The sequence below is a fragment of the Scyliorhinus torazame genome, chromosome 2 (genome assembly GCF_047496885.1).
Source record: "Scyliorhinus torazame isolate Kashiwa2021f chromosome 2, sScyTor2.1, whole genome shotgun sequence".
NCBI lineage: Eukaryota > Metazoa > Chordata > Chondrichthyes > Carcharhiniformes > Scyliorhinidae > Scyliorhinus > Scyliorhinus torazame.
This window is the reverse complement of record NC_092708.1, coordinates 263,872,268-263,893,685: the sequence shown is the minus strand read 5'-3', so window position 1 is coordinate 263,893,685 and position 21,418 is coordinate 263,872,268. Positions and strand designations below refer to the sequence as shown.

Genomic DNA, 21,418 nt, shown 5'->3' with positions numbered 1-21,418 from the left:
TCAACATACTGAATAAAATAAAAACGATTTCAGTTTCTTTGTGAATTATATTTGATTTTTTTAAAATAGAGGATTGGTGAGAACAGAGGTTATTCTAACCTGATTTTTATTGAGTTGAAATAAGTCTTTGGGTGACGACTGCAGTTAAAATATTTTGAGGTTCTTAAAGAGTGCTGGGTCTCCCATTGAACAGCAAAACTCAAGTGTAACGATTGGAAGCGTGACACGTGTTCTGCGATCGTAAATGAAAAGCCTGGGCGCGAATTAATATCAGTCTGGCCTTCCAGTTTGTCAGTCGGTAGGCCTGAAGTAACTGCTCACTCGGTGGTTATAATTGCTGGCAATTGATTTGAGGAAAATAAATACCGCTCCACGGCCACCACAAAGTAATCACATCACTGATTTGTCAGCACTTCCAGTTTATGCTTATTTCCCCCTCATTGGTCAGCGGACGTGATCTTGCGATGGTGAATGCAGAGTTTGCTATTTTTAACTCAGGCGAGATTTTGACAGGTTAAAACTGGGGTACGAGCTCATCGTGATCCAGTGGACTTCTGGTCAGTCTGTGTGAGGCATCGGGACTGAAACATACGAAGTGAAACATCGTCGCAGGGACAGTGAAGTGAGTTTCAGAGCTTCCTTACTGTAGCTTAATTTCGAATGGTACATTTTGTCCACTTTGCTTTGCGCTGCTGCTTCTCTGCTGAATTCAGCCACTTATTCAACAACTAGCAGGAGAGAGGTCTGAGACTGCTGAGAGTCCACCGTTTAATATTATGTATCAAACTGGTTAATGGTCGAATAAAGTTAAATAGTATAACACAGGTGAATTGCAAAGATGCGTCGCAAATTGGTTAAAATACGAAAAGCGAAGTTAAAAAAACAATGTCCCTAATTAAATATATTCTTATCCACTCCTCCACGGAGGCGGTCAGTTAACCCAAGGCTCGTAGCACAGACTGGTTGGAAACAACAATAAACAGAGCAAAAGACAGCCCTGGCCCTCATGGTTCCTACAGCAGTTGTTCGAAGGACTCGGGGCACCTTAGCTAACTTTCGGACTATACCGACGTTTGCCCAAGTGTGCATTGGTCTGCAAGTCCAAGGGCCTTATTATCTAACGGTTAGTTCATGAAACTAATGTTGTTATGGATTTCGAAGATGCAGTTCCATATTAGGTTTAACGGCCAACGGTTGGTTCAGGATGAATTTTGTAAGTCATTTTACTTGACATTTGCCATCGTATTAAATTGCAAAGCCGTCTCCTGTGTTTTGTTGTCGGTTCTTCATGCGATATTCCGAGGCTAGAGTACATCTACTTCGTGCAATGATGCAGTATTTCGACATCAGAGTTGGAGACGTCTTCTTTGATATATTTCTTTAATCCTAGGTAAAAAAAAACCTGGATTGGACAAGTGGAGTGGAATCTGATCCAAAAAAAAAGAATCCACTCCTGAAGAAAGCTGTTTGGAGTTCGGGAAGAGTCCATTCGAAGTGATAGACAATGAGCTCCATCGAGAACAAAGATCGGACGTTGGAAGAGCAGAAGCATGAATTTTGTGGTCACTCTTTAAATATCACGATGTTTAAAGGAGCTGCTTTAGGTGTATCTGCGTACATCTGGGGTCCTGTAAGTCCAAAACCAGTTTATATATCAATGGCTTGGTTTCAAAAGTACATTCTTGATCATAGATTATCATAGAATTTACAGTGCAGAAGGAGGCCACCCGGCCCATCGAGTCTGCACCGGCTCTTGGAAAGAGCACCCTACCCAAGGTCAACACATCCACCCTATCCCCACAACCCAGCAACCCCACCCAACACTAAGGGCAATTTTGGACACTAAGGGCAATTTATCACGGCCAATCCACCTAACCTGCACATCTTTGGACTGTGGGAGGAAACCGGAGCACCCGGAGGAAACCCACGCACACACGGGGAGGGCGTGCAGACTCCGCACAGACAGTGACCCAAGCCGGAATCGAACCTGATACCCGGAGCTGTGAAGCAATTGTGCTATCCACAATGCTATGATCCATGATCTATGGCAACATCTTTGCAATTTAGCTGCACTCGCCTGGAATATGTGAATATAGATCTCCAGAACCAGCTCCTGGTTCTGACTCAGGGTCCCGATGATATCAGCACCTTAATGCACAATAACGCCCCACCGTGGATCAGGCGGAGCCAGGGACCTGGGTTCAATTCCGGCCTTGGGTGACTGCATGGAGTATGCACTTTCTCCCCGTGGCTGCGTGGGTTTCCTCCGGGTGCTCCGGTTTCCTTTCACAGTCCAACGATTGCAGGTTAGCTGAATTGGCCATGGTCTTTTTGGGAAAGGGCCGGGAGTGGGCCCGGGTTGGGTGCTCTTTCGCAGGGTGGATGCAGACACTATGAACCGATCGGCCTCCTTCTTCACTGTACTGCTTGGGCTCCGTAGGATGGATGTCCAATAGGATGGGATTTCTAAACTGGCATGCTTTCAACATGTGTGGAAGTTCAATCGTTGTGAAGGGATACCTCCGATGAGCAAGTGTTTGTGATCTGCGATTGCATATTTTGCACACCATAAGCGCTGTCCAGGAAAACTTCTTTATTCTAACTCGGAGCGTGCCATTGGACATGTTACCTGAACCCTCGAGGGAAGCGGGTAGCCTGGATTTCAAAGCACAGCCCCGTGGTAATGGAATACTCTGACTGCGCTTCTCACAATCCTTTTCAAATCCCTCCTTTCTCGTTTGTCCAATCGCTTTCAGCCCGACCATCCCACATGACATTTGCTCTCCTCCATCCTGGCCTCTTGCACATCTTTAATTTCAATACTGCACCTTTGGCCGCCCGCCTTCGGCCACTAAAGAACTGGGGCGTCATTCTCCGACCCCCCGCCGGGTCGGAGAATGGCCGTTGGCCGCCGTGAATCCCGCCCCCGCCCCCGCCGAAGTCTCCGCTCCCGGAGATTGGGCGGGGGCGGGAATCCAGCCGCGCCGGTTGGCGGGACCCCCCGCTGGATTCTCCGGCCCGGATGGGCCGAAGTCCCGCCCAGAAACTGCCTGTCCCGCCGACGTAAATCAAACCTGGTATTTACCGGCGGGACCAGGCAGCGTGGGCGGGCTCCGGGGTCCTGGGGGGGGGCGCGGGGCGATCTGACCCCGGGGGGTGCCCCCACGGTGGCCTGGCCCGCGATCGGGGCCCACCGATCCGCGGGCGGGCCTGTGCCGTGGGGGCACTCTTTCCCTTCCGCCTCCGCTACGGCCTCCACCATGGCGGAGGCGGAAGAGACTCTCCCCACTGCGCATGCGCGGGAAACTTTCGGCGGCCGCTGACGCTCCCGCGCATGCGCGGGGAAACTGACAGCGGCCGCTGACGCTCCCGCGCATGCGCCGCATTTCCGCGCCAGCTGGCGGGGCAACAAACGCCATTTCCGCCAGCTGGCGGGGCGGAAATCCCTCCGGCGTCGGCCTAGCCCCTCAATGTTGGGGCTAGGCCGCCAAAGATGCGGAGACTTCCGCACCTTTTTGCCGGCGCGATGCCCGTCTGATTTGCGCCGGCTTTGGCGCCAGTCGGCGGGCATCCCGCCGTTGGGGGAGAATTTCGCCCCTGATATCTAAAATTCCCTCCCTAAATATCTTCACGGCTCTATCCTCTTTTAAGATGCACATAACAGCTTCCCTCTTTTACTTGATTTCTCCTAAAAAAAAATCTGACGTGCCTTGATTTTGAATATTTTTTCACATAAAGCTGGTGGGAGGCTGAGCCGTGCGGAGGATGCAGAGATCCTTCAGTGTGATTTGGACACGTTGAACGAGTGGACAAACGAATGGTAGAAAAAACGGGAAGACAGATTAATATCTGAAAGGCCATAAATTAGGAGAGAGGAATGTGCAACAAGGCCTTAGTGTCCTGGTGCACCAGTCATGGGAGACAAACATGCAGGTGCAGCAGGTGGTAAAGTAGGCAAATGGTACGTTGACCTTCATATCGAGAGGATTCGAGAAGAGGAGTAGCAATGTCTTGCTGCAATTATGCAGGGTCTTGGTGAGGCTACACCAGGAATATTTTGTGCAGTTTTGGTCGCCTCACCTGAGAAAGGATGTTCTTGCTCTAGAGGTTTACCAGACTGATTCCTGGGGTTGCAAACTGACGGATGAGAGGTTGAGTCGGTTAGAACTGTATCCACTGGAGTTCAGCAGAATGAGGGGGGATCTCTTAGAAACCTATAAAATTCTAACAGGCCTAGACAGGGTAGGTGCAAGAAGGAAGTTCCCGATGGTGGCGGTGTCCAGTACCAGGGATCACAGTCTGAGAATCCAGAGTAGACCATTTAGGACCGCAATGAGGAGCCGTTTCTTCAGCCAGAGAGCTGTCGGCCTGTGGAATTCGCCATTACAAAAAGCAGTTGAGGCCAAAACACTTCAAGGAGCAGTTAGATATAGCACTTGGGATGTACGAGGACACCCAGGGGGAAGACTGCATCAGCCTATTGAGTTAAATGGTCAGCCATGATCACAATGAATGGCGGAGCAGGCTCGAAGGGCTGAATGGCCTCCTCTTGCTCGTATTTTCTATGTTTCTATGCCAAAGCATCGAAAAAGTCTCTTGGGACGTTTTGATATATTGAAGGTACTATGCAAATGCACGATGTTGCTTCAGTTGTTGGCGTATCAGGCTGTGTTTAGTAGTGAAGCTTTGGAGTGGGACTTACGACCAGCTAGTTGGGAGGGGAAGGTGTCTCTAAAAAAGCAAAGAGCGGCATGTATGTAATGCATTGTTCATGTCACAGAAACTGGACAAAAATACAAAAATATTTATTACAATGCACACACTTAATGAGTTTCTATTAAGTTTCCACTGAAATATCTGGAAATGCAAATAAGAAAATTGGCCATCCTGAAGTGGCCTAGGTTCGATGTGACTCCCCCTCTCCCCTCACAACAAGTGTTTCACTCTTGCATACTCTTTGATGTGGTTCACTTGAAAAGCCTCTTAGATCTACTCAAGTGTCCCAAAGGGAAGGTCGCCTTAATTTTGCTGGACAAATGGCGATGTGACTTGGATGCCGCTCTCTCCGACTGCGTCCACACCTTTAAAGCGTTGCTACTATTCTCACCAAGTACATGACATGCAATAACTTCGCACCCTTTACAAGAAAGTAAACTATTTTACAATTCTACTCTTAGAGAGCAACTATAACCTACGCAAAATCCATTCGCTTGCACAAAGTTGAAATCGGCCCATTTATTACCTATGTAGAATTTGGAATCATTCGTCCAATGAAATTCCAAACTTTGCTTCCCTTCTGTCGCTATGCTGCTTTTTTATACGGTGAACCAAACTGAAAAATTAACAAAGCTACAGCCCCGCAGCGAACAGTAACTTTTAAAGAAAAGTTTGAATACCTAGTGACTGACTCAAAGGATTACATGGCAACATTTCACATTTTAACACATCAACTGCAACAAACGAATTTAAATAAACATTGAGTAGACATTAATTAGTAGGCAACGGGTATACAAAGCGACAGAAAATATATTCCCCCTTAACCACCGAACATAAGCAAAAACCCAACTCCACGTTTACATTTTAAACTACACTCTGCAAAATATTTTTCTTAACAGCGACGAGTCCAGTTATCACAAGCTTCCAACAGTCTTATTTGTCCCTCTTTTGCTGAGGCGTAGCGTCCAATGCCCATCGAAAGTCATTTCACTCTGTCTGTCGAGAATCCCCAAACTGACTTCCAGCAGCAAGGCCCACGCCGGCGTCTCTCCCAGTTGCATCAGGGCGAACCTTCCATGGTCTTGAAATCGCCACAGGTACCGCCTGTTCGACGAAAGAATGACCTTCCTTCAACATCCTGCCTAACAGATAATGGCATATTTGCACTGCTGTTCGAAGCAACTGCTGTTTCCTTGTTCTCCTCCCCAGGACTCTCGCTCTCTCTGAGTCAGAACGTCTGTAAACAGCAAAAGCAACTGCCCCCACCCCCCCCCCCCCCCCCCCCCCACCACCACCCACCACCCTTGCGTCCAGTTTTGAAAGCTCTTTCTTGATTTTAAATAGTAATTGTCCTGGGTCCCCTGTTCACATGGTACCAGGTCACGCAGGCTGATTATCGGGCATGAGTAGTAAGAGGTCCCGTGCTCTCTCCACAACACAATTTTACATTGAATTAGAAGAAACAGTCCCAAACATCACCGTCTTTGCTGGTTTAGCTCGGTGGGCTAGACAGCTGGTTTGTGATGCAGAACTTAGGCCAGCAGCGCGGGGTCAATTCCCCTACTAACTGAGAATTCTGAATTCTCCCTCTGTATACCCGAACAGGCATCGGAATGTGGCGACTAGGGGCTTTTCACAGTAGCTTCATTGCAGTGTTAATGTAAGCCTACTTGTGACAATAAAGATGATTTATTTATTTTATTTTCATTTTATCTTTGAAATCCCAGACTTGTAATAGTAGATGATTGGTGCTTAAGAGAATGAGGGGCAAAATCGGGTGGAATACTTTGCTTTTCATTATATTTTCTTTGGTTTTCCTTCGATTTCCCCTCCTCCATTAATACCATCACATTCAGAAGGCAACTTGTGTGCATGATCCTACCAAAGTGGCTCTGATCTATATTCATTAAGAAACTTGAGGGGTCGTTTAAAAACTCCTCCAACCCAGCGATCATCGTTTACTCCCCTTTCCCACATTGTGCATGTGATCTGTGTACATTGGAAATCGATTAACATAATGACTGTTTGTTTTCAGGGGCTTGTACTTTGTCAGTACTTTCAGGATGAGAAGTTTGATTTTACTGGGAAGAAGGTGCTTGAACTAGGATCTGGAACCGGAATTGTAGGGATTTTGACGGTGCTCCTGGGTAAGTTAATTCAGAAAATCATAAAATGTTTACAGCACAAAAGGAGGCCGTTTGGCCTGTCCAGTTCGCAGTGGCACTCTGACAGAGCAATTCACATTGTGCCACTCCCCTGCTTTTCCCTGAACGTTTCCCTTTGTTTTGAAAATGATCCAATTCATTCTTTGAACACTTCAAGTGGCCCTGCCTCCATCGCACTATCGAGTAGTTCTTTTCATATTGTAAACATCAGCTGTGTAGAAAAGATTTTCCTTCATGTCACCATTGCCCTTTTTTGCCAATTAGTTCAAATCTATGTCCTATCATTCTGGGTCCTTCCATCAATGCGAACAGTTTATCTTAATGTACTTTATCCAGAATACCTGTATCAAATCACCCCTCAATGTTCTTTTCTCAAAGGAAAAGGGTCCCACCTTCTTCAATCATTCTGTGTAATTGAACTTCCCCATCCCTGAAGCCATCACATGAGTCTTTCCTGTACTCTCCCTAATATCTTCACATCCATCCTATAACATGGTGCCCAGAACCAGATCCAATATGTAGTTAAGACCAAATTGATTGATTGATTGATATTTATTGTCACATGTACTGAAGTACAGTGAAAAGTATTTTCTGCGGCCAAGGGAACAGTGCATACATAGTAGACAAAAGACTAATCGACAGAGTACATTGACAAATGGTACATCAACAAATAGTGATTGGTTACAGTGCAGAACAAGGGCCAAGCAAGAGCAGCAAAGGGCCTCGAGAATAGTATTCTTGCAGGGAACAGATCAGTCCAAGGGAGAGTCGTTGAGGAGTCCAGTAGCTGTGGGGAAGAAGCTGTTCCTATTTCTGGATGTGCGGATCTTCAGACTTCTGTATCTTCTGCCTGATGGAAGGGTCTGGAAGAGGACAAAGCCTGGGTGCAAGGGGTCTCTGACAATGTGGTCTGCCTGCCTGAGGCAGCGGGAGGTGTAGACAGAATCAATGAGAGGATGGCAAGCTTGTGTGATGCGTTGTGCTGAGTTCAGCACACTCTGCAGTTCCTTGCGATCTTGGACCGAGCAGTTCCCATACCAAGCTGTAATGCACCCGGATAGGATGCGCTCTATGGCACTTCTGTAGAAGATTGTGAGAGTTGATGCAGACGTGCCAAATTTCTTTAGCTTCCATAGGACGTAGAGACGTTATTGGGCTTTCTTGACTGTTGCATCATCCTGAGTGGACCAGGCCAGACTGTTGGTGATGGTGACCCCCAGGAACTTAAAGCAATCGACCATCTTCACTTCGGAGCCATCGTGATCAGGTGAAATTCATCCAGGGATATGGAAGAAAGTAAAAATGGAAATTGGAGAATAACTGATTATAATTATCCATTCTTCCATAGACTCAAGTATAGTTCCAGAAGACTGGTGAATTGTGGGGATGTCCAATATTTAGTGAGAGGTTGTTTTCGGTACACCATGCAACTAAGTAATCTGTCTCCCTTCTGTAGTCTGATTCGCTGTTGTTTGAGATATGACCCACCACAGTCATATCATCTGCAAACTTATAGATTGAATTGGAGTTGAATCTTGTACAGTAGAGGGCTGAGCACACATCCTTGTACCAGTGTACAAACCAGTGCTTTGTACAGATTTAGCATAACTTCTTTGATTTTGTGCTGGATGTCCCTATTGATAAAGATAAGGATTCCATATGCTTTACATTCCGCTCTCACAACATGTCCTGCCACTTTTAATTATTTCTGCAGGTATGCAGCTAGGTCCTTCTGCTCCTGTGCCCTTTTTAGAATTGTACCACTTATTTTATATTGCCTCTCTGCACTCTTCCCAGCAAAACGAATCACACTTTTCTGCGTGAAGTTTAATCTGTCACTTGTTTGTCCATCTCACAAACTTTTCTATGTCCTTTCTAAGTTCTATGATATCCAACTGATGGTTCATAATACCTCCAAGTTTCGTATCATATGCAAATTTTAAGACTGCCCCTGTGCACCATGTCAATACCATTAATATAAATCAGGAATAGACCCTAATGGACCTTGCAGAACTCCACTCTTAACCTGCTTCTAGTCCAAATGTCAAGCAATCACCATTAGCACTTAAGGACTGTCACTCAACCAAGTTCATATCCACATAGCTACTGTCCATTCTATTCCTAGATTGCTGACTTTGCTCCGAGATCCATTTAGTGGCACCTCATCAAATGCCTTTTGGAAGTCCATGTACACCACATCAGGGCAGCACGGTGGCACATTGGTTAGCACTGCTGCCTGGGTTCTATTCTGGCATTGAGTGACTGTGTGGAGTTTGTGCATTCTCCCCGTGTCTGCATGGGTTTCTGCTGGGTGTTCTGGTTTCCTCCCACAGTCCCAATGTGTGTAGATTAGGTCGATTGGTCGTGAGAAAAAATGTTCCTTAGTTTCCAAAGATGTGCAGGTTAAGTGTAGTTATGGGGATAGGGTGGGGGAAGTGGGTCTAGGTATGGTGTTCTTACAGAGCGTCTGTGCAGACTCGATGGGACTAATGGCCTCCTTCTACATTGTAGGTATTCTGTTATTCTATGGTGATTAATAGTATTACCTTCATCAACCCTTTCTTCTACTTCATCCTAAAACTCAACTAAGTCAGTTAAGTACAATTTTATGTGCTATGTTTTCTTAATTAACTTCCATTTTCCAAAGCGACAATTAAATTTGTTTGGAATTATTGTTTCTAAAAGCTTTCCCACCAGATATGTTCAACTGACTAACCTGCAGTTGCTGGGCTTATCTTTATGCCCTTTTGGAGCAAAGTCAGCAATCTAGGAATAGAATGTTGTACCATTTGCAATTCACCAGTCTTCTGGAACTATACTGAGTCTATGGGAGAATGGATAATTATAATCAGTTATTCTCCAATTTCCATTTTTACTTTCTTCCATATCCCTGGATGAATTTCACCTGATCCTGATGGCTTATTAAACGTAAGTACGGACAACCTATCCAAGACAGCCTCCTTGTTCATTTTTAGCCCTTCAAGTGGTGTTTGGTGGCACAGTGGTTAGCACTGCTGCCTCCGCGCCAGAGGCCCAATTTCAATTCTGGCCTTGGGTGACTGTCTGTGTGGGGTTTGCACTTTCTCCCCATACCAGCGTGTTTCCTCTGGGTGCTCTAGTTTCCTCCCACGGTCCAAAGATGGGCAGATTAGGTGGGGTTACGGGGGTAGGGAAGGGAAATGGACCGAGGTAGGGTACTCTTTCAGAAGATTGGTGAAGAGTCGATGGGCCAAATGGTTTCCTTCTGTACTGTATGCATTCTAGCTGTCTGGACTATCTGCTATTTCCTTGTGATTTATGTAGCATTTTCTTCCTCGCTAAAGACAGATGAAGGAATTAATTTAATGTCTCATGTTCCCTGCCTCCATGCATAAATCCCGTTGTGGGTGCCCAGTCGCCCCCCCAACCACCCCCCCCCCTCCCCCTCCTCCCATCCTCTTTTACCACAATCCTACTATAAATTTGCCAAGAGAGGACTTCTGGATACAATTTTATTTTAGGTTCCACCCTTTTCATACCCTCCCTTTGCTTAGTGTCTATTCCTATGTTTGCCATTCATAGTACTTCCTTTCGTCAAGCCATACACAGTGCACATGACCTATTATGTTGATTATTATGCTTAGTTCCTAACCAACTGTCATTATATAAACTGCATCTACGCAAAAGTCGTCTGATTACTCGTTAAATTACACATTACAATAATTTTAAACCATTGTACTGACCACATTGTACAATTCATGGTGCTTAGCTATTTGCTTATTGGTCTTTGTGGTAAGCATTCTGATTTCTGCTGCCGGATGCCATTCTAGGCTGTATATATGATGTTTGCCACAATAGTTACTATTTAGTTGTCACCAGCTGTAATTAATATTCGTAGTACTTATGCCTCCAGTAACAATTCATGCTGCAAACCACTATAATCATTGTGCCACGTGCAAGTCAGCAAAAGCAACAGCCCATATTTCATACATCTAATTACCTTTGCTTGTGCTTAACAATTTACTATTGGTTATTGCTACTTCTATAATAAATAATATCCATCATGTGATTGTTTCTGTAGTTAGTATTCGTAAGGAATCTCTCTATAATTACTATTTGTAATGTTTCTCACTCTAGTTCTGTTTATAACAGTAACCCCAATTGTTGTGCTTCACTGGCCTCACCATTAAGTATTTATTCTTATAATAAAAAGGTATAGCCTCTCCTGTGTAAGCACTGCTTATTCGAACAGGTGCCTTCTCCTGTGTAGCAGATCATTTCTCTTGTTTTCAGAATTCTCCTTCTACCCTCTTTGCCTGCTTACACATTCTAGATATTTTCACAGATGAGGATTGACATGACAGTGGTCGCCTCAGTTGAAATGCCCCTTGCTCTCACTCGAACCTATCTCCCTCTGAATTTGTAGGCCGTTCTTTCGGACTCGTGCCCTACCTTTCCCTGAGCCATGATCTCACCAATCATCAACCAACCATCATTTTCAAGATTGTCGCTGACAAAAATCTATTCTGGAGACCTTCCTTCCACAGCCTCCAATGCTACCATCTTCATTAAACTTGCTGTTTTATGTACTGATTAATTTCTCACAAAGGCTGAACACCAAAACCACCATCCCCCTCCCTCCAACATCTCTTACCTTAACCTTGACCATGCTGCTGAATATCAAACCATAAATTCCAAAGACTGTCACTGACCTCATCTGCTCTGGTGATCTTCTGTCTAACAGTCCCACTCATTGTCCACCAACCACATACATATTGGGCTGGATTCTCCATTCCTGTGTCTATGTGCTGGTGCCAAAGGAGGATCTGTGGTGTTTCATGATGGAAAAATCAGCATCACATCCACACCGATTCGGCTATCGTTGAGGGGGTAGCACCTGTGCCACATGAAACACCCGCAGAATGCATGCAAAATGGTGGGCCAATGGCCGGTCCATGCAGGTGTGACAAGCTGCAGCCATGCGTACATTTACACCCCCCACACGCACCGATCGTGCCAGGAAAGTTGATGTCGGTTGTGATGGACCGCGTACCCATCGACCGCGACCACACAGCCCACCTACTGGTCACCACGCACTGCTCTTCCCAGCCCAGAAGCAGAACCCCCCCCCCACCCACCCAGACAGCAACATGGCTCTCGGCGGACTGTGGTGGTGCTGGACACTATCCGCACACCTACTCTCTCTCCACAGCCACCACGCTAGGCTCATGAGCCCTGAGACCACGTATTGACCGCGCCGTCAGGAATTTCGCCCATCGGAGGCGGAGCATCCCGGGTGGCACAATAATGATATACAAACAGGGTTGTGACTGCGCGTGTCTCAATGACGCCGATTTGGAGGGGGCTGAGCATCCCGACCCAGAGTCAAACTGGCATCTGCCACGATTTCGGCATCCGGAGTTATTCTCCGCCCAATCGCCGTTCCCCATTTTGGCATTGGGCAATGGAGAATCCCGCCCATTGTCTCCATCTCAGCCCAAAGCTGGGGCTGTTTATCACAGGGCTAAATCGCTGGCTTTGAAAGCAGACCAAGGCAGGCCAGCAGCACGGTTCAATTACCGTAACAGCCTCCCCGAACAGGTGCCGGAATGTGGCGACTCGAGGCTTTTCACAGTAACTTCATTGAAGCTTACTTGTGACAATAAGCAATTTTCATTTCAAAGCTTCACTAACAGGACTGCCCCGCTAACACCATAATTATCTATTTTTCACCCTGTATGTTCTTTATTTTAAATTATTTTTTTCAATTAAGGGACAATTTAGCGTAGCCGATCCACATACCCTGATTACCTTCGATTTGTGGGGGTGAGACCCACGCAAACATAGTGAGAATGTGCAATACCACAACACGCATAGCGACCCAGGTCCAGGATGGAACCTAGGCCCTCGCAGCCATGAGGTAGCAGTGCTCACCACTGCGCCGCCGTGCACCATGTAGGTTCAATTTCTCTACACCCCTACCCCTCACCGGTATAGTTTGGGGTCTCTCTACTTTTTCCCTGAACAGAGGCCCAACTAATTGTCAGCGATCATACGGAAGTTAAAATTGACACAGTGCACTTGGGATAGGCACAGTAAATTCGTTCCTCTTTGTAATTTCTGATGCTATCTGGCTATACCAATTCCACACTAGTAAAGGATGACAACACTTACATAAACAATGGTCAATCAGGAAAGATAACAGACCAAAATCGGCCTCCCATGCAGCAAGTCAATGTTTTCAGAAATTACAACTACCTGTTTTTTGGGGAATATGTGAAACTCAGTGATACTCTGCAGCAGCATCAAAATAGGCACTGGTCAGATCGAAAAGTAAGTGTTTCTCCTGTTGCCACATAATAAGGTAAATTATTTTTTAAATAATTCCCAGGAAGTATTCATAGCAGAATGATGCAGGTTTATTTATTTAACCTACGTGAATCCATTTTAGATCCAAGCTCCTATAGAAGAGTCCAGCTGACTGCTGGTGACTAAACATGACATTAGATCAAGGGGAACAACATAAAATGATGGATAAACCCACAGGTCTGGGAGCATCTGTGGAGAGTGAAACAGAGTTAACGTTTCAAGTTCATATGGCCCTTATACTGACCTGAAGAGGGATAAAAATGTGATGAATTATAGAGTTAGGGGTGAATGGAAAGTCAGTGATAAGTAGGAGCTAAGGAGGGATTGAGAAATATGACATGGACAGAAAACGAAGAGGGTGTTAATGGTGGCATTAAGGACTGAAGTAGAGCTAATGATGGCATAGGTAAGAAAGCTGAACGTGTTAATAGGAGGGATCTGGATATACCGACTTTGGACTGGGGTGGACACAGTAAGAAGTCTTACAACACCAGGTTAAAGTCCAAAAGGTTTGTTTGGAATCACTAGCTTTCGGAGCGCAGCTCCTTTATCAGGTGAGTGATGAAGGAGCTATGCTCTGAAAACTAGTGATTCCAAACAAACCAGTTGGACTTTAACCTGGTGATGTAAGACATCTTACTGTGTTAATAGGAGAACAAAGGTCAGTGCTCAGTGGAAGCAAAACTGGACAGTATGGGGCAGATCGCAGTGTCAATCGTTCCTTCACTCCGACATTTTTCTGACCTACCATTCTGCCCCACTCCTTCTCCAAATGTATAATTAAGTACATTTCTATCCATCTTGAGTTATATCGATGGGTCATGTGCCTTAAAATGTGAACTCTCATTCTCTCCCCACAGCCTGCCAGACCTGCCTGACTTTATCTGGCATCTTCTGTTTTTATTCCAGATTCCACCTTATTTTGCTTTTATTTATTAGATAAAATATTCAAGTCTGGAACCTGTCGATTGAATAGAATCAGAAGTTGCTGTTCGCTCCTAGATGTACCTAAAAACTGGGCCACTGGAAAATGGTCAAATTTTCATACTGGCCACATGGTCCCTAATTCAGAATATTTTGATAAATTGATTCAATTATTTTAATGACTTTCCCCGCAATGTTCATTCATACTTAAGTATTTCCTTTTTTTTAAGGCTCCATCAATTAAATGATGTTATCAAGAATGCACACAGACGCGGTTTGGTTCCTTTTCTGTTCATTGTATTAAGTTAACTTTATTAAAGCAGTTCGATTCGGCAAACCTCAGCTTAAAAGTTGGGCAACTGTTATCCATGCACCATGTCTGCGTGGGTTTCCTCCCACAATCCAAAGATGTGCTGTTAGGTAATTTGGACATTCTGAATTCTCCCTCTGTGCACCCGAACAGCCGCCGGAATGTGGCGACTATGGTTTTTTCACACTAACTTCATTACAGTGTTAATGTATGCCTACTTGTGACAATAAATACTATTATTAACCCCCCCCCCCTCCTACACACACACACACACTTCTCCCCTGTCCAAGCACAGAAGAAGATGCCTTTTTGTGCTGCTCCAGGGTCAATCGTTTTGAGTCGGCCACAAATGAAAAATCGTTGAAAGTGTACTATTATACTGCAGTGTGTAAAGTTCTCGCACCAGTCCCAACGAAAAAGTTAGACGAAAGGAAGCAAAATATTTCTTTTCGCAACACTGCCCCTGCGTCGGAAGGACCAGGCGGGGGCGGTTAGCTAAAGATTGCTGTTCCCTCTCAATCTTCTTTTAATACTGGAATGTGGTTTAGGAAAGATCTACTTTCACCAGATCTTCTCTGATTCCTACATTGCAGCCAATGCACATTCAGCAGGAACGAGTGGGTGATGTCAACTGACATGGTCCTCGACAAAGACATGCGTTCAATAACCTGATGGACGGCCTCTGTCTAGTTATTCGGCTCGACGTTACTCCGTGCCGAATGGCAACGAGAGTTAACTGGTCTCTCGAGAATGATATTGTCATTCCTCTTCCGGTAACCACAGTGCATGTTACAACTCGTGTTTTGCACAATCGCAGCGTAACTGTTATTTGATTCTTTTTGCCAGGCGGAGATGTCACCATGACGGACAGACCCAGAATTTTAAGTCAAATAGAACACAACGTCGATGCTAACGTCCCAGCCGAGTCCAGGGCCCGTTCGAAAATCAGTGCCCTTGCTTGGGGTACTGACCAGGACAAATATCCAACCGACTTTGATTTCATTCTGGGCTCGGATCTTGTTTACAGCCCATCGCAGTTTCCAGACCTTTTACAAACACTGCTGTATTTCTGCAGCGAAAAAACGACCATCTACTTGTGTTCAAACCTGAACGCCAGAATGGGGGCCTATGATTTCCACAATGAGCTCTTACCAAAGCATTTCGATAGCGAGACGCTTCATCAAATCGGAGGGGATTGCGTTTACAAATTGACCAAAAAAACACCCCTCGAGACGATCGATCGTGTCTGACGCAGGGTGGGGGGGGGGGGGGGGGGGTAGAGAACATCGCTCTTTCACCTCACACCACCGGGGGAATTCACGAGATTTTCTAATTTTTCGGAAAGTCAGTTTGGATAAACTCCATGTGCTTCCCTTTCAATTTCCTTCCTGGTCCAAATATTGGCAATCCATAGTCGCATCCTATATGTTTAACATGCACGCTCTCCCTTGTGGATAGTTTGGTTTAATAATACTAACATGGTATTTATATGTCAAAGCCCTAAAATAAAATTAGTTTCGGTTGCTGCTTCTTCTGGCAAACAAATAATTCGTGCTCATACCCGGAGGGGTGCACTGTTTATATGTCGACGTTATCAAGCCACAGCAATAAATAAGATCCCAAAATATAATTTATTCTGTTCTATCCCACTTGTGACCGTGCGGACGTATTGGTATGGAATGCGGGCTTTATAATTGGAAGAAAGGAATTTGCCGCTTCTAATACTCGGGCAAAGAGTTCATTGAGGAACTTCGTGAGATCGTAAGCGATCAAAAGAAATTACAGCAGGGATAGGACACTCGGCCCTCAGGCATTCAATAAAATGATCACTGTTCTGCTTGCAGTTTTAACATCATGTTCCCGTTTTCCGTCGATAACTCTGAACCTATTATGGGCGGCACGGTAGCACAATGGGGGCCTGGTAGCACAATGGGCGGCACGGTAGCACAATGGGCGGCCTGGTAGCACAATGGGGGCCTGGTAGCACAATGGGCGGCACGGTAGCACAATGGGGGCCTGGTAGCACAATGGGCGGCACGGTAGCACAATGGGCGGCCTGGTAGCACAATGGGCGGCACGGTAGCACAATGGGCGGCCTGGTAGCACAATGGGCGGCACGGTAGCACAATGGGCGGCCTGGTAGAACAATGGGCGGCACGGTAGCACAATGGGCGGCCTGGTAGCACAATGGGCGGCACGGTAGCACCGTGGTTAGCACTTCTAGTGCTCTCTATGCAAGATAGTTTCAAGGTCTAATGAACCTCTGAGAATATTCTGCATTCTCCTCACAAAGAAAAACATTTGCTCAGCATCTACCCTGACAAGGCCCCTCCTCATCTCCCCTCCTCCCTACCCCCAGAATCGTGCAGGCTTCAACAAGATCAGCTCTGATTCTTCGCAACGCGATTGAGTCTAACTTGTTCAACCTCTCGTCATAACAGAACCCGCCTTGCATTTAACATGGTTAACTTGCTCTGAATTGTTTCCAATATCGGTAAATCCCCCCTTCCGAAGGATAAATATCTCACTGCTAGCTAGCAATGCTCATTCAATGAAAATGATGGCATACAGACTCCAAGCAATTACCATAAACATTCAGATGTTTTATCTTTGAAGAGCGAACAAGATACATTTCCCCAGAATTTCACTGAATGCATTGACTAGAAGGAGATATACCTGGCCCATTTCTCATCCTTCTAAACTACAGAAAATGTAAGCTCAATTTACTGAGCATCTCATCATTAGGCATCTATCATACTAAGGATTAATCATAGAATTTGGGAATCCTTACATGCAGACGGAGACCTTTTGGCCCATCGAGTCTGACCCTTCAAAAGAGCAACCCACCTAGGCCCATTCCCCCACACCATTCCTGTAAATCAGCTAACCTTTGGACACTATGGAGCAATTCACCTAAACTGCACATCTTTGGATTGTGGGAAGAGACAGGAGCACGCAGAGGAAACCCACGCAGACACGGGGAGGACGTACAAACCCCACACAGTTACCTAAGGCCGGAATTGAACCAGGTCCCTGGTGCTGTGCCACCATGTCACCCTCCATTTCAAATGGCGCCCTGATCTCGAGACCCCCAACACCACGCCCTGAACCACCTCTACTCCCCAAGTCAGGGGTCATCGAACCACTCACACCCCACCTAAAAGGGCAGGACATCCCCGGGCCCAATCCCCGGTTTGGGCAATCTAGTGGACTCTCGCTATACTGCCTCTAATGCAAGTCTAGCCCTCCTTAAATATGGAGGCCAAAACTGCACACAATATTTCAGGCCTGATATTACCAAAGTTCTGGAGCAACTGTAGCAAGATTGTTTTTTAAAAATTCTTTCATGCCAATCCCCTTGCAATAAAGGACAGCATTAAATGTATCTTACTGATTGCTTGCAATATCTGCACGCTCACTTTTTGTGTTCCTTTCATGAGTGTATCCTGAACATCAACATTGACAAGTTTCACACTTCGTGATAATATTTCTGCTTTTCCATTCATAGAACATGGAACATACAGTGCAGAAGGAGGCCATTCGGCCCATCGAGTCTGCACCAACCCACTTAAGGCCTCACTACCACCCTATCTCGTAACTCAATAACTCCTCCTAACCGTTTTAGACACTAAGGGTAATTTTAGCATGGCCAATCCACCTAACCTGCACGTCTTTGAACTTCTTACCAAAAGATTAACTTCACGCTTCCCCACATTATGCTCCACATGTCATTTTGTTGCCCATTCCTTTAATCCATCAGTTTATATTTCAACTGTCTATGCAATGTGCCAGATAATTGATTTGCTCATCTGGAATGTGCAGGAGTTGGCAGGTGGTTTGTTGTCTTGGGCAGCGACTATAGTATCATGGTAATCTTTATTATTGTCACAAGGAGGCTTGCATTAATTAATGCTGCAATTAAGTTACTGTGAAAATCCCTTCGTCGCCACACTCAGGCGGCTGTTCGGCTACACTGAGGGAGAATTCAGAATGTCCAATTCACCTAACAAGCATGCCTTTCGGGGCTTGGCTGGGGCATTGAGTATTTTTACCCCCGCGGTAAATAGTTTTTTTGACTCAGAAGGGAGTCAAACGTTGTGGGGTGGGCGGATTGTGGAGTTAAGACCACCATCCGATCAGTCATGGTCTTCATTAATGGCGGAACAACATCGAGCGGCCTGCACCTGCTTTTCATTTGTGTGCTCGGATGCACAGACGCTACATTGATCCCAAGGCAACTAAAGCTTGATAACTTCAGCAACATGTTGAAACTGAGCAGTTCATTTGTCAACGTCTTTTTTTCTATGTATTATGTATCAGCTGTGCATTTTAGAATAATTTCTACTAATATTGTAATTCTTTTCATAACTGGAATAAACATATCCTTTGCAACAAACACCCTTTAGTCTCGAAGTATCTGATGTAAATTACTCACATTGGTTAATCCGCAGGTTTGATATTGGACAGTCAGTTGATTGTCGGATGCTTTGGCAAACTGATTGAAACCCTATTGTTGATAATCGCAGCTGTGTTGTTAGCCGCAGCCAATAATCGGAAACATGGTGACAGGAGAACCCTAATCAAGTACATTTTGGAAGCCCCGAAACAGCTCCTCAGATCGATGGAACCTTCTGGAATCGAATTGGCATTCCACAGAATCGGATCTGTGAACACAGATCGCGTGCCCTCTTCTAGTTAACATAGTCAGTCGACAAGGCACGGGGAGAGGGCCATTAGAAATGGGCAATAAATACTGGCTTTGCCAGCCACGTCCGCATCCCAAGAATATTTTTTATAAATAAGCTGCAGTGCTGTTTAACGGTACCACATGGAAATCGGGAACTGCAATACAAGAATTGAAAGAAATAAAAAAACAGGGAGAGAGAAAAAAAACATTTGGCTGCTAATATTGCTTTAATATTGTTTCAACACATAAAACGTGTGACACCGAATAATTGGACAATTATACAAACAGAAACTAAACTCTTTCAGTTAAAGTTAGTGTTGCTATGCTATTAGCGTTATGAGAATAAGCACAGGTAATAAACAATTCCATTCCATTGCATTATATCCACTGCCCCTTTGCCGTTGCAATATCCTAACTGCTCCTCACTTTACAATTCCATTGAAGCATAAATCTAACTGTAAATCACAAGTCTCATCATTCCATGAAGGCCTGGGGCGGGATTCATCGACCTTCCGCGCCGGAATCACGCCCGGGGTGGAGAATAGCCGTTCACGCTGGAAATCCGGCGCAATGGCGCTTCCGCGATTCTCCGCAGACCGGGCAGGCGTGCGCGGGCGACGCGGTGCCGGTCGGGGGCCGTTAAGCGATTCTCAGCGCTCGACGGGCCGAGTGCCCACATGTGGTCCCGCCCGCCGGGACCTACTGACGGCTGCGGGGGCCGCCCTGGTGGGGCAGCTGGGGGATCCGACTCCCGGACCAGGCCTGCAATCGGGGGCTACTGATCGGCGTGCACGCTCACTCCGGGGGGGCCTATGTTCCTCCGCGCCGGGCTCCTGTGCGGCTCCGCCATGTCGCGCAGGGGCCGGCGTGAACACGGCCGCCGCGCGCATGCGTGGACCCGTAACTGCAGGACCCCGCTGGCAGCCAGAGCTGCGGGACGCCTGCCCGGGCCCTGCTAGCCCCATTGAAAACAGAGAATCAGCCTGGACGTTTTAGGAAAAAGTCCGGAGTGATTCTTGCCCGTTTTCCGGCGGGCATGGGGACGTGGCTCCCAGAAGGGGGAATCCCGTCCCTTGGGCGAAATTCTCCCCCAACGGCGGGATGCGCGCCGACTGACGCCAATGCCGGCGCAAATCAGACGGGCATCGCGCCGGCAAAAAGGTGCGGAAGTCTCCGCATCTTTGGCGGCCTAGCTCCAACATTGAGGGGCTAGGCCGACGCCGGAGGGATTTCCGCCCCGCCAGCTGGCGGAAATGGCGTTTGTTGCCCCGCCAGCTGGCGCGGAAATGCGGCGCATGCGCGGGAGCGTCAGCGGCCGCTGTCAGTTTCCCAGCGCATGCGCGGGAGCGTCAGCGGCCGCTGTCAGTTTCCATGGTGGAGGCCGTAGCGGAGGCGGAAGGGAAAGAGTGCCCCCACGGCACAGGCCCGCCCGCGGATCGGTGGGCCCCGATCGCGGGCCAGGCCACCGTGGGGGCACCCCCCGAGGTCAGATCGCCTCGCGCCCCCCCCCCAGGACCCCGGAGCCCGCCCACGCCGCCTGGTCCCGCCGGTAAATACCAGGTTTGATTTACGCCGGCGGGACAGGCAATTCCTGGGCGGGACTTCGGCCCATCCGGGCCGGAGAACCCAGCGGGGGGTCCCGCCAACCGGCGCGGCCGGATTCCCGCCCCCGCCCAATCTCCGGGAGCGGAGACTTCGGCGGGGGCGGGGGCGGGATTCACGGCGGCCAACGGCCATTCTCCGACCCGGCGGGGGGTCGGAGAATGACGCCCCTTGTGTCCGGCCTCTCAAACTACCAGCCCCATTTCTGCATTGACAATGACAGTGCATTTTCTAATTCACGCTGTTCAGGATGTTCTTCGTTGTAATCACTATGTACTGTATGTACTAAAACCACCCCTTCCTCGATGTTAGGCATTGTATGAAATCACTTTAGGCTCTTGACTGACTTGAAGGCAAAGTGTTCCTCCACAGTACTGGTTTATTTGTGCTGACCGCCGTCCTGCATTGTTCAAACTGTGAGCTTCGAAGGGTGAAGGTGTCGCTTGATGGCTGCTGGAATTCTGTTGATAAACGAGGTGAAGTTTTGAATCAGCCATTCAAATAAACATCCACCCAGCGAAGCCGGAATCGCAAAACTGAGCGTCAGCCGAAATTCGAGTTTGCCGCGGCAGTGCCCAAGCTGGTGCCTGGATAGCAGTGTGATTGTCTTTCACAGCCCATGCTGGCGTGGGCATGCAAATAGTACGTTGAGGGCAGTAGCATATC

General features: G+C 46.9%; 1 protein-coding gene across 1 annotated transcript; it reads left to right on the top strand.

Annotated features, from left to right (window-relative positions):
- Positions 1-541: 541 nt before the first annotated feature.
- On the top strand, positions 542-15,723 carry LOC140398202 (EEF1A lysine methyltransferase 3-like). Its single transcript, XM_072486575.1, has 4 exons — positions 542-622; positions 1,391-1,630; positions 6,752-6,863; positions 15,310-15,723. The coding sequence occupies exons 2-4, from the start codon at positions 1,505-1,507 to the stop codon at positions 15,711-15,713; spliced, it is 642 nt and encodes a 213-aa protein (XP_072342676.1). The 5' UTR covers positions 542-622; positions 1,391-1,504; the 3' UTR covers positions 15,714-15,723.
- The last annotated feature ends 5,695 nt before the right edge of the window (positions 15,724-21,418 follow it).

What these genes read in the sequence shown, in the direction of transcription:
- LOC140398202 (XM_072486575.1), top strand. Translation starts at nt 1,505, where the DNA reads ATGAGCTCCATCGAGAACAAAGATCGGACGTTGGAAGAGCAGAAGCAT. An exon ending in CTGCGTACATCTGGGGTCCT is followed by an intron (nt 1,631 to 6,751) that starts GTAAGTCCAAAA and finishes GTTTGTTTTCAG; the next exon opens with GGGCTTGTACTTTGTCAGTA. An exon ending in GATTTTGACGGTGCTCCTGG is followed by an intron (nt 6,864 to 15,309) that starts GTAAGTTAATTC and finishes TCTTTTTGCCAG; the next exon opens with GCGGAGATGTCACCATGACG.